At 40.1% G+C, this 13,526-nt stretch overlaps 1 protein-coding gene across 10 annotated transcripts in view; it reads left to right on the forward strand.

Moving 5' to 3' along the window:
• Nucleotides 1-13,526, forward strand: part of Map7d2 (MAP7 domain containing 2) — a 126,985-nt gene that overhangs the window by 73,736 nt on the left and 39,723 nt on the right. For 7 of the 10 annotated variants that reach the window (XM_074064463.1, XM_074064465.1, XM_074064470.1 and 4 more), the window contains 2 exons: nt 4,724-4,884; nt 6,697-6,824. In XM_074064463.1, coding sequence (XP_073920564.1) covers nt 4,724-4,884; nt 6,697-6,824 — 289 coding nt within the window. The remainder of the gene's footprint in view (nt 1-4,723; nt 4,885-6,696; nt 6,825-13,526) is intronic. The other 3 variants (XM_074064468.1, XM_074064467.1, XM_074064471.1) reach the window with 1 other exon arrangement.

Below are 13,526 nucleotides of genomic sequence, written 5' to 3' on the forward strand. Positions count from 1 at the left end.
CCCGAATCTCAAAAAAAAATTAATATTAAATTGTCATGAGAATTAAATGAGATAATGGTATAAATAAGATAGCACAGTGATTGGCATGGAATGAGCTTACCAAATGTCCAGAGCCTTACTTCTCAAAATGTGGTCCATGGACCAGAAATGGTAGCATCACCTGAGAGCTTTGTAAGAAGGCCAACTCTCTGAACCTCCCAGTCCTGCACATTAGACTGACAAATGCTCAAACAGGCCACCAGAGCCTGTCCTTTATCAGATCATCATATCAAGATTAATGAGTGCTGGCATTCTTTGTTTTCAGGTGAGCAATGTCATGTCCATATAAGTCATGTCTGGTCTCCATTTCCAAAATATAGAGTATATTCAGTGAAATAACATATGAATGACATAAAACCTCTTTAAGTATAGCATTCCCATATGACTCAGCAATTTCACTCTTGGTATAGAGGCAAGGAAATTAAAAACATACAGAAACTTGTACACAAATATTGTTAGCATCATTATTCACAGTAGCTACAAAATGAACACAACTCAGATGTCCATCAACTGGTAAGTCGATAAACAAAATGTGGTATATCTGTAAAGTAGAATATTATTTAGCTATAAAAAGAAATGGAATAGCGATAGATGCTACAAGATGGATGAACTTTGAAAACATTCAAAGTAAAACAAGGCAGTCACAAAAGGCCAAAATAACATTGTTTCAGCTTATGTGAAATGTCTGAAATAGGAAAATCCATATGGATAGAAAGTAGATTAATAGTTATCAGGGAGTAAGGGAGGGAAGAAAGGAAAGTGACTGCTTAATGGATAAAGGGTTACTTTGGGGAGTCCTGAAGATGTTTTCAAATTAGACTGTGGTTATGATTGCCCCAACTTATAAATATAATAAAAACCACTAAGTTGGACACTTTCAGAGGGGGATTTTATGGTATATTAATTCTATCTCAAACAAGAAAAAAAAAACCTAGTCCAGCACCGGTGGCTCATGCCTATAATCCTAGCTAGTTGGAATGCTGAGATGGGGAGAATCACGGTTCGAGGCCATCCTGAGAAAATAGTTTGGGAGACTCCATCTCCAAAAAACCAGCAGAACAAAATGAACTGGAGGTGTTGTTCAAGATGGTAGAGTGCCCACTTTGCAAATGCAAAGCTCTGAGTTCAAACCTCAATCCCACCAAAAAAGAAAAAAACCTTAACAAGTAAGAAGTTTCCCCACTTTGAGAATAAGGATTGTTTCGTGGGTCCCTCTAACTAACCCTGAGATCAGTGATTTGTTAGGAGGACTCTTTATGTAGGCATGTACATCTCTATTTATTATGGTAAAAGGATACACAATAAAATCAGCAAAAGGAAAAGCCACATGGGACAAAGTCCAGGGAAAGACCAGGCACAAGCTTCTAGATTACTCTCCAGTGGAGTTCCTCGGGATGTATTTCCCCCAGAAGTGAGCCCTGATGGCACCTATGGAAAGTTGCCATAAAAGGGAAGCTTGTTAGAGACTCTGTGCTTAGGGTTTTTACTGGGTATTGATCATATGCACCCCTTGCCCAGCACACACCAACATTTCACGTTCCCAGGATGAAAGCAGGTGTTCAGCATATACCATGCTGTTTTTACAAACAGTTTAGGTACAATGAAGCACCTATCAGTTAAAGGTGGGAACCTTGGCAAAGTCTAAGTTCCCAGATGGTCAGGTCTGCTGTGTTCATTCTTTTTTTGCATAGTCCACCCCACTGTCCCAGTAGGACCACACAGCAGAATGAGACCACCATGTGGTATTGATCTCATTTATGCCCTTTTTGAGTCCTGGACTTAGCAGTGAAAGCATATCCCATCCCATTAACCATGAAGGTCTGTCTAAGCAGCCAACTGGCTTCTTTCATTAGTTCCTTATGAATTTTCTTCTCCTGGTCCCAGAACAGTTCTGCCCAGTAGTTAAGGCTGACCTGAACAACTTCCAGGACCTAGTCATTGATGTGATAGTCACAAGAAGTACATTACCCAAAGGCTTATATGGTCCCCTCGAGACAAGGAGCTGCAGCTGGTAGGGTATTCAGAATAGGACATGCATTGGTCAGGTGGCCCCCAATATGGCCTCCTACCATGGTGCCTTTTGCCCAATGGTGCTCAGATGGGTGGGAGTAATTCAGTTCAGTCTGTGGTTCCAGTGGGCCTGCCTGAAGCTGTTAGTCCTAAACTGTTCTGTCAGTATCACTGGTTCATCCTGGTGAGTGTGGATGGCATCTGGGGTGTTTTGCAGGGACCATGCAAGTGCTGGGCCACCCCGCTCTGTCAGAATTGCATTGTCACATGCCACTTAGACTCAGCAGTTGGTGCTCACAGCATCTTGCAAAGGCAGTATGGGGAGTTTCCTTCTGGAAGAGATGAGCTTCCAAGAGCAGTGTGGAAAATAAAGATCACAAATGTCTTTGTGAAAATGTCCACTATGCCACCTAGATGCTGGGTTTTGTTATTTTACATCATGTTCCATTCAGCAATCAAAACTTTTAAGTTTTCTTAATTATCCACTCAAATATTTCAAAGAAAGGACAGAAGCATTTTTACAAAAAGGACATTTTATTTAACCTAATCAGAAAAAAATACATCATGTTTATGTTATTAATCAGGACAAAATCCTAATTTTTCAGAAAGAATTCAAGATAGATTTATATCCCCTCCCATCTTTTTTGTCCTGGTCATTTACCCAGAGAGCAGTCTAAAAAAGGCTGATCCCTTTCTTGAAACAGCTACATTTAACAAATTATTTTACTGAGGTATGTATAGTAGGAGATAAGTGAGGGAAGTAGACTCAGGCTCTCAGTCCATTGTTATAAACTGCAGATACTTTAGAAAATCAGACACAAGAAAACATCAGTGACACTTCTCCTAAAGGGAATGAAGTTTGATTTGTCATGGATGAAGGGATCACATTGTGAACCTTTTCCAACCTACAGCTTTTGCAGTGTCATGGGTTAGGAATGTACCTAGGCTGTGCATCAAACATACAGAGCCAAGCAGCAGTTTAATTTTTGGATGGTCCCATCAGAAAACAAACTCTGTCTTGTGGACACTTGTATGTGACCCAGATGGTACAGCAGTATTCAGGATGTTTTCACAGCTTAGAGCCCCATGAAGGGATGGTCTATATTTGTACCAGTCCCTAATCAGTGTTTAACACTCCTCAGTGTTTCTCTATCTGTAACTGCCTCTCTTTTAATGGCTCCCTTTTTCTAGAGGATCCATTAGACAAAAACTATAGCAAAAAAATTCATTAGTTATATGGACTTGTCCTGGTTCCAGTACTCATAAGTTAAGTTCCAGCCTACCCACTGATGACAAAAATAAAACAAAACAACAGGAAAATTGTTTTCCACCTGTACTTGAAGGAGAAAACTAAAATCAAAGGCATCACCTGGGTTTCACTTTTTACCTCACTTTAGATAGCATGAGCAAAAGTCAACTCTCTTAGGAGTTGGAATGATCACCTTCAAATTCTCACAATATGCCACGGCTTGGCTGCTGTTTCATACCATGGATGACTCCTTAGCCAGCCAGATGCCACAAGTTCATCATCCTTCACTCCTTTATCTTGCCTTTTCCCACATTTCAGTGAACCAGGGTCATTCCAGCAATTCCCGTTTCCTTTTTTTCCAGGTGCTCTGCTGCTTGCGCCACACCTCTAAGTCCATTTTGCTCTGGTTATTTTGGAGATGGGATCTTGCAAACTGTTCACCCAGGCTGGCCTCAAACCATGATCCTCTTGATCTCAGCCTCCTAGATAGCTAGGATTACAGACCTGAGCCTCCACACCTGGCCAATTCCCATTTCTGATGCTAATTATGTCTAGGTTCTCTGAGAATACTCCAAGGTTTGGTGATGCACCAGGAAAACTCAGAGACATTGTACATATATATGGAGATGTTAAAACAAAACCCCTTGTACACCTATTATATACTAATAAAAATGTTAAATTTTTTTAAAAAGAGGACTCATAACTCATGGTTATGAGTTATTCCAGTAGAAGGATACACAGCAAAATTAGCAAAGGAAAGGTGCATGGGGAGAAATTTAGGGTCCTCACCTAGTAGAGTTACACAAGATGTGCTTGATCTTCCCAGCAATCAGTTATGACAATACATGTGAAATGTTTCCAACTGAGGAAGCTCTCTAGAGACCTGGTGCTCAAGATTTTTATTAAGAACTGGTTGTGTGGGTATTCCCCTTCCCCCACTCCACCACTGCCCAAGCACACACCCAAATTCCAGAAACCCAGAATGTATTATTTGTATGAGCAGTTTAGGACTCACCTAACTTTACTGAAATCCAGATTCCTAGATACCAGCCAAGGACCAATGTTTCGTCAGGCCTTTCCAAGGACATCAGTCAGTTCTTCTGTGTTAACTCTTTTTGCATAAGGAAATTGAGGTTTAGAGAAGTTAAGTAACTTACCCAAGGTGATCCAGCTATTAGATGGCAATGCAAAGTCTGTCTGGCTTCAAAGTGCAGACTATTAACCTCTGAAATGAACTTGACTTGAGTCTAGGAGCCTTTCTAAGATGGGATTCATTCTGTGTACAATAGAAAAAGAATAGTATTTCAAAAATGTGGATTACCTATGTTACATTATAGTAAAAATGTTCTTCTCAACTTCTTCTCTCCCTTCTTTTTCCATCTGCACTCCCTGTCTTTTTCTGACTATTGTACTGTAACTTTCTAGTATTTCATGTTTGCCCTCGTGTAGCTCCTGCTAGCCCTCTTAAATCTTCATACAAGTCTTCTCCTACCCGAACCACTGAAAAGAAGAAGATTACATCTACATCTGCATCTGGTGTAGGAGATGCTGGGAAGGGAGCCCTGACAGGAGCTGAGACCTGTCTGGTAAGTTTAAACCCACTCACTCACCCCTTCACACTATGGTTTATCTGGTAGTATGACTGCTTCCTGCCCTTACCTGAGGTCTCTGTTCCCGTCACTTTCCAGGGGCTGCTCCAGAGATGGATTTTGTTTAAAATTTTATCCAACCTTTTAAAATTATTTAATTTTTTTCACCTTCCTGAATCTTAGTGCTTGTGGCTTATTTCCAAAGATGTTGCTGTTATGGCCCGCTCTTCAAAGGATAAGAGTCTGAAGGAGTGTTGCAAGTTTCTTCTCCGCTTCTTTAAGGATATCTAGTTCTGGGTCAGTCTTGCCTGTATAGTAACTAGAACTGAGATTCTAGGTCAGTGTTCACCCATAACTGTAGCCTTTAAATACTTTTGCTTTCATACTGACACCATCAGTAAAATAAATGTAAAGCAGTTGCCTCCAATTTGGTATGTTTTATTTAGAAATTAAATATGATTTACTTACATTATCATTTACTACATAACAAAGTACCCCAAACCTTGACAGCTTAAAACAATAAATATTTCTTATCCCATGGGCTCTTCAGGTCAGAAGTTGTCAGTTACTCAATTGAGAGCTGGGTGTTGCTAGTACAGGATCTTTCATGAGGGTGTAGTCAAGACTTTGGCTAGGAGTGCATCATCTGAAATCTTGACTGGTCCTCTTGAATATCCAAATGACTTGGCAGCTGGCTTCTCCCAGAGCAAGTGATCCAAGAAAGAGAGTACAAGAGAGCCCTTTTAATGCCAAATTGTCACTTCTACCATATGCTCTTCATTAAAAGCAAGTTAAGATCAGTCCACAATCGTGAGGAGGAGATTTAAGCTCCACCTGTTGAAGGTGGGAGTGTCAAATGTGGATTTATGCTAAAAGTACCACATTACTGCACTATTTTATTTTTATTTTACTTATTTTTTTTAGTGTGACTGGGGTTTGAACTCAGGGTTTCATGCTTAAAAAGCAGGCGCTCTACCCCTTGAACTACACCTCCAGTCTATTATATTTTTAATTTAATTTATTTATTTGTGTAGTTTGTATTTTTTTTTTAAATATTTTAGTGCTGCTAGGGATCAGACCTAGGACCTTACACATGCTGGTCAAGTATTCTACCATAGAACTTACATGATATCCCAGTCCTGTTAGGTATTTTATAATACCATATTTTCTGATCAAATTCACTGTGGCCCTGAGATTCTTTAAAAGAAAGAAGCGAATGTTTCTGACTCTTAGATTTTGCTATAGGATGGATTATTGTGGAAAGGAGGCTGATATTTGTGAATGTGGGGGCCAAGTGAAGAATTGCTATAGAAGAATGCTCTAAGGAGAAGAGGAAACTAATCCTTGTGGAACCCTTTCTGTAGGCCAGGAACTGGTGTCCATTTCCTCTGCTTTCTACCCAGAGAGGTAAAGAAAAAGATACAGGAGAATGGATGGGTTGCAGTCCCCATTACACTTTGTATGGCATTAGAGTCTATAGCTCACTGTCTTAAATGTCATAACCATATTCTTAATTACCTGTAAGTTTGATAGTAAGTGTATGTTTTTGTACTCTTTCCAGCTCCTGTATATCTAGGACCATAATATGTTTCTGTTGTTAGCTGTTGGTAAGATAACAAGGGGGAGGGGAATCTGTATGTTGAGGCTGAAAACTGTTAATGTTTCTATTGTATGACCTAACTGTGATGACCTCATGGTGCCTCTCTGCAAAGATTCCTGTCACATGAAGCATTATAGCTTTATATTTATCCCTCTTAAAGCTGTATATCACTTCGAAGTAATACCAGTCTTACTCTGTGTCTGCTACAGATGGACAAGGTGAAGAGGGGGCAGCGAGCAACAGCTTCTCTTCCCACTGGGGCCCTTGGGTCCCCACTGAGAAGATGTGAATTTTCTGGAGGCATTTCTAAAAGGTCGTCTTCTCCTGTGATATCCAAGTAAGTGTTTCTCTTCCCTTTGCCAGTCTTGACAGTTAGTGGGGCTTGACACCTTCCATTTTCCGGGCTTTTGCTTCCCCCATTAGGCATGACCAAGCAGAAGGGGTGAGCGGGAGAAATACTGACCTTTAAGGTATCTTTCTCAACTCTGTGTATCTTCTGGAAAGATGATGGGCCGTAAGAGGTTTGTTGCCTGGTAAATACAGGACTCTTATTTGCCAAAATGATACATTTAGCATTTTGCCTTTAGGCTTTGAATTTCATTCTGCTTTTCTGGCATTCCTCTTTCTCATTTGATTACATCTGGATTGAAGAGATTTCAATGTGCTTGAGCATCTGTTCTCCTCATCCTCCCCCACCTCTGCCATCTCAATGTCTATGTCTTAAACAGACAATAATTTGTCAGCTGTGATTAAAAATAAGTTATTTTTATGGTACTGGGGTTTGAACTCAGGGCCTTGCACTTGCCAAGCAGGTGCTCTACCACTTGCTCCACACCCACAGCCCATTTTGCTGTGGGCTGGCTTGCACCTCAGTCTTCCTATTTATGTTTCCTATTTGACTAGGATGACAGGTATGTGCCACTATGTTCGGAATTTTTTGCCATGACTGGCCTCAAACCATGATCCTTCCAATCTCCCATTCCCAAGTAGCTAGGATTATAGGCTTGAGCCACCACACCCAGTAAAAATACATTGGGTTTGTTTGTTTCTTTGTTTATATTTGATCTTAGCTAAAAGGTCAAGACATGATAAAAATATGTTGTGACTTTTTTTTGGGGGGTTGGGCAGTACTGGAGTTTGAACTCAGGGCCTTGTACTTGCTAGGCAGGCACTCTGCCACATGAGCCATGCCTCCAGCCCTTTTGGTTTTTAAACAAAACAAAAGTTTTTGTTAAGAATTTGTTAAACTCAACAATGAAAATATAACTAAAAAACAAATTGACAGTAACTCCTTGTGACCATTGTCTTAGGTCATCAAAATAGTAATTCACAATAACTGACAAGAATGACTCAATAAATAGTTCAATCCAGCAGTACAGTGGAAACATCCATAGCAGTACTAAAAAGAGAAGGAAGTAAGATTTAATTTGGAAAATAGAAAAGTATTTTTTGAGACAGGCTTTTGCTGTGTAGAGCAGACTGACCCTGAACTCTCAGTCCTTCTGCTTTCAGCCTCCCAAGTACTGGGATAGCAGGAGTGTGTCACCACTTCCAGCTCACAGGGAAGTTTTGGCAGTGCTGGAGATTGAACCTGTGGCTTCATGCATGAGAGACAAGTGCTCTACCACTGAGCCACATCCCCAGCCCTCACAGGGAGCTTTTTATATGCAGAGAATTATAGAAGTTTAGTGCTTCAGTTTGGTTTAGAGAACATAGGATAAAATACAAATTTAATGAATACTCTTGGGAATTTGTTTAAAAATACCTCAAGGTAACATCAGCTCATCTTTATTTTTTGGAGGGGCTGGATTTTGAGCTCAGGGCTTTGCACTTGCAAAGCTCCTGCTCTACCACCTGAGCCACACCGCCAGTCCATTTTGCTCTGGCTAATTTGGAGATGGGGGTCTCACAGACTATTTGCCCCAGCTGGCTTTGAACTGTGATCCCCTTGATCTCAGCCTCCCAAGTAGCTAGGATTCTAGGCCTGGGCTACTGGCACCCAGCACCTCTTATTTCTAAAGTGTTGATTTCTAACAATTTTCACTATTATTATTTTTTTCAGAGATCACTATAGTTTTGATAGACCACTGTGGTTTTGATACCTTCTATTGATGGGGCTGTTTCCCATAGCAAATATCCTTCCATAGTGCATCACTGAATCAGTAGCATTTTTAAATTTTTACTCATTTATTTTTTAGTTCATTGCATCCTTTCCATGCTAGTATTGCTTGTCTTTGGTTGTGGTGGTGCAGCCTCTTTAAATTTATTATGTTTTTTGTTATCTTTGTGTGTAGTCTTCATTTCCAATATTTTTTTTAAAGCACCATTATTACTCCTTAAGACATGAGCAAAGATTACCCTCTGCAGAAACTTGGAAACTATATATAGAACTTTATAGAACAAAGGCAACACTTTCACTAAAGCTGACTGCTAACCAGAGAAAGAAGATAGAGCAAGAGAAACTTCAGCTGCCATCTGGGCATTATCTCGTGGTGGTCACAGATTGTAGGCTCTGTATTTGGAAGGTGTGGGTATAGTACAGGAATTCCATTTGTCTACTTAGCTATACCCCTGGCTGAAGTGCATTTGATCAATGTCACTCAGGTTCCTGGTCAGCCAAACTCCAATAGCAAAGAGTTCCAAATTGAGGATGAAGTTTCTCTGGAAATCATTGTTATCAGTGGCAAAGTAGTAGATGTCCTGGAGGCAGTCTCCCATGTTGTCTGGAATCTCTGGGGCTTCATTTGCCAGGCCAACAGCATTCACCATGACCGCACCGGAAGTCATAATAGCACCTTCCTGTGCTATTTTTTTAAAGTTGAAAAACTTGAAGAGGATTGTATTTCTAGAACCATTTTATATTTAAAAAATTAATTAACCTGGTGTTTGAGGCTCATGTATATAATCCCAACTACTTGGGAGGCAGAGATTGAGAGGATTATGGTTTGAAGCCAGCCCTGGCAAAAAGCTAGTGAGACCCTATCTCAACAAACAAGCCAGTCATGGTGGTACATACTGTAATCCCAGTTACATGGCAAGGGTAAGTAGGAGGGTAACTGTCCAAGGCTACATCTCAAGCAAAAATCATAAGACCCTACCTGAAAAATAAGTAAAAAGCATGAAGGGCTGGGAGTGTGGCTCAAGTGTGGGTCCTACATAGCAATCATGAGGCCCTGAGTTCAAACTCTAGAACCACCAAAAAATAAAAATAAAATAATTAAAAAACACATCATCTGGGCTGGCTGAGTGTCTCAGGTGGTAGAGGCCTGCCTAGCAAGTATGAGGTCCTGAGTTCAAACCCCAGTACTGCAAAATAAATAAAAACAAAAATATCTGAGTTTTATAAACACTTTCTCTGTCCAAAGACTTGAGTAAAACCCTAGATTTTATGCAGTTCAATTTAGAGAAAAATTTTTTTCTACTCTGTCTAAAGCAGTAATAGGCACATAGTAGGTACTTTAAGTATTTACAAGATAAATAAGTACAAGTTCCTGTACTAAATGCCTCAGAGAATCCCAAAGTGAGTGAGAAGAGTGTCTATTTTAGGAAACCTCAAGAGAGGTGGAAAGGAGCCATGTCCTCAGTGGAGTATGGTACAGGCTTTAAAATGGCCACCCAACTCAGGACTCAGTTTAGTTGTCACCCTCTCCAGAACCACTCAAACTGAATTCTCTGTGCTCACATAGAATCACATGCATACCTCTATTATTCATTCCTCCCACAAATACCTACAGAGTGCCTGCTCTATACCTAGCACTGTTTTAAGGGCTGAAGATTCAGTGATGAATGTGGCAAAAGGTCCTGTCTTCATCGAACTTACATGACAATATAATATCCGGTAGTAATAAATGCTGTGAAGAAAAATAAACTGAGTCAGATGACAGTGGGTAGTGGAGGGGAGTAGCTAGATGAGGTGGTCAGGAAAGACTTTTCTGGGGAGGTGACATTTATGCAGAGCCCTGCAGGAAATGAGTAGGCCATGATCTGGGCTTCACTGCATTATGTCAGCATTTTATATTTACCTAGCAGTCTCCTGGTCTCCTATTAGACTGCCTTGAGGGTGAGGACTGTCTTGACTTCTTGTTGCACAGCAGGTGCTCAGTATGTGTGTGTCAGTCCATTCGAGTTGCTTGGGACCAGAAGTGTTTCACATTGGAGTTGTTTGGATTTGGGGATGTTTGAATAGACTACCGAGTGAGTATCTCTGATCCAAAGATCTGAAAATCTGAAACTTTTTGAGCATTGACATGATGCTCAAAAAGCTTTAGATTTTGGAGCATTTCAGATTTTCAGACTTGTATGAATAAGTTTATAGGTGTAAGGAGAAGCAAATGTTTCTTGTGTTTTTGTTTTGTTGAGACAGGGCCTCACTATGGAGCTCAGATTGGCCTCAAAGTCATGATCCTCCTCCCTCTACCTCCCAAGTGCTGAGATTACAGACTTATGCCACCATGCCCAGCTTGTTTCTTTCTTGATTTTAAAGTTTTCAGAAAGATGGTTTCCTGCTGGGTGAAAATTAGTGACAAAACTATAGTGGGTATGGACTATCCTGAGAATCATGGGAACTCATGAAAATCCAGTCGAACTATACAGTAGTGGAAAAGAATGGGTTGCAGCTGCCCACAAGCATAGAGCTGGATCTCAAAAGCATACTGTTGAGTAGATAAAACAAATTGTAGAAGAATGTCAGCAGTACGATTCCATTTATTTTGAGTTTTCAGATGTGCAAAGCTAAACAATGTGTTTTTAAGAATACAAATGTCAGGTAGTGGAGTGGTTCAAGTGGTAGAGTGCCTGCCTAGCAAGCATGAGGACTCGAGTTCAAACCCCAGTACCACCAATGAATGAATGAATAAATAAATGAGAATATAAATCTGAGCTGGGCACCTTTTATCCCTGGCTATATGGAAGCCTGATATTGGGGGGGCCAGGATTCCAGACAGCCCAAGAAAAACAAAGTTTGTGAGACTGGATCTCAATGGAAAAAAAACTGGGTGTGGTGGTGCACACCTGTCATCCCAGGAATGGCAGGAAGCATAAAATAGGAGGAACATGGTCTAGGCAAAAAATGAGACCCTATCTCAAAAAAAAAAAAAAAAAACCAGAGCGAAATGGACTGGAGATGTGGCTCAAGTGGTAGAGCACCTGCCTTGGAAGAGCAATGCCCTGAGTTCAAATCTCAGTACCACAAGAAAGAATATAAATGTGGTAAAATTTGTTTTTTAAAAAAATTCATGGTGACAATTGCCTCTTGAGAGGTATAGGGAGAGGATTGGGTCAAGGAGGGCCACAGAGGAGATGCTGGCATAATAATGTCTTTCTTTTGGAGTAGGTGGTGGGTGTGTAGGCATTTGTTATATCGCTTTTATACCTTATACATTTTATAAGTACACATTTTATAAATGTTCTTTTTGCATACTCAATATTGAAGAAAGACAAAAAGATACTTGATATTTAAAATGGTGTCATACAGCAAATAAATCCCATTTAATTATTTTTAAGAGAATGCTCAGGGATTTATTTAAAAAATGAATTGCAATTATAAACAATCTACTATTTATTTCAGAGTTAGATTTAACGTTAATAGATTATTAGCACATGTAATTGTACAAAATAATGGGTTTCACTATATCTTCATACATGTGTATAACATGTATGGTGTGATTTTAATTTTTTTTTATTATCGTATTATTGTTATATTGGGGGTACATTGTGACATTTACAAAAGTTCTTACAATTATCATAGTTGAATTCACCCCCTCCACCATTCTCCTTTGTCCCATCTCCCCCATTCCTAGAATAGTTTCAACACGTCTCATTTTTCCTTTTTCATGCATCTACCCTCCTACCTTTCCTTATATCCCCCACAACCACAGGTACCAACCCCCAGACAGGACCTGTTTTACCTTCCTGTTCTCTGTTTTTTAAAAAAGGCATTTTGTTTGTTTAAGATATCTATACAAGGAACCCATTTATTTTTGACACTCTCCATGCAGAGCAAGTAATGTGATTCTTAAAGCACACTAAAAATGATGTTTTGAAAGGAGGCTTAGTTAGCCCCTTTGAACTCCCATCCAGAAACTTAGACAAGTCATGTGATTAATGATCCATTTTCCTGTGACCTCCTGAGTGCTGGCAGTGCATTGTTGTTCTCCCTAATCTCAGATAAAGTAAGCCACAGTTGGGTGGCTGTGCATATTAATAGCATTGCTTTTTTAAGTGGTCAAGATTGTTTTCATCACATGTATTGTAGAGTGCTTGTGTGGGTTTAGAAAACTAGCTCCAGCAACACTTTGAAAAATATAGATGGAGCATAGCTTTCTTTCTGTAACCTAGAAAGAAAATATCCAGTGTGGCTAAGCCTATCTCTGTCTCTTGAGTATTGATGTTGCATGTACTTCCAGTTTTTTAGTGTGAAATATTCTCTATTATTTTTACATTCTTAGAAATATACTCTAAGTTGCTTTGGTCATTATGATGGGTAATGTGTCAGTTTCCTATTATTGCTATAATAACCCCCCCAAAAAATTAGTGGCCTAGACCAATAATTTATTAATTCTTAGTTCTGTGTCTTGACCTTACTGAGAGAGTCTCCGTCTGTGTCTTTTCTGCAGTTGTACTGTGGGTTGACTTACTCTCACTAGATGGTTCTCACCTAGGATCTTCTGTGCATTTGTGGTTCAGTGTCACCTCAGGCTGTACTTACCTAGGGCTCTGCAACTAGAGGCCCAAAATGGGCATTCAGCTGACTAGAAGTTGATGTTGACTGTTGGCTGGGGGTTCAGTTGGGACTGTCAACCAGAGTGCCTACATGTAGCTTCTCCATATGGCTTAGGCGTCTTACAACATGGTGGCTAGGTTTGAAGAATGGGTGGCTCCGAGGGTGAGCATCTCCCAAGGTACAGAATGTGGAAGCTGTCAGGCCAGTTAAGGATTATGCCCCGAATTGGCCCAGCGTTACTTCTCTGCTTTTGCTGTTGGCCAAAGCATTCTGACACCAATCCAGATTCAATGGATGGGAGAAACAAATTCATAATAT

The sequence above is a fragment of the Castor canadensis genome, chromosome X (assembly GCF_047511655.1).
Source record: "Castor canadensis chromosome X, mCasCan1.hap1v2, whole genome shotgun sequence".
NCBI classification, from domain to species: domain Eukaryota; kingdom Metazoa; phylum Chordata; class Mammalia; order Rodentia; family Castoridae; genus Castor; species Castor canadensis.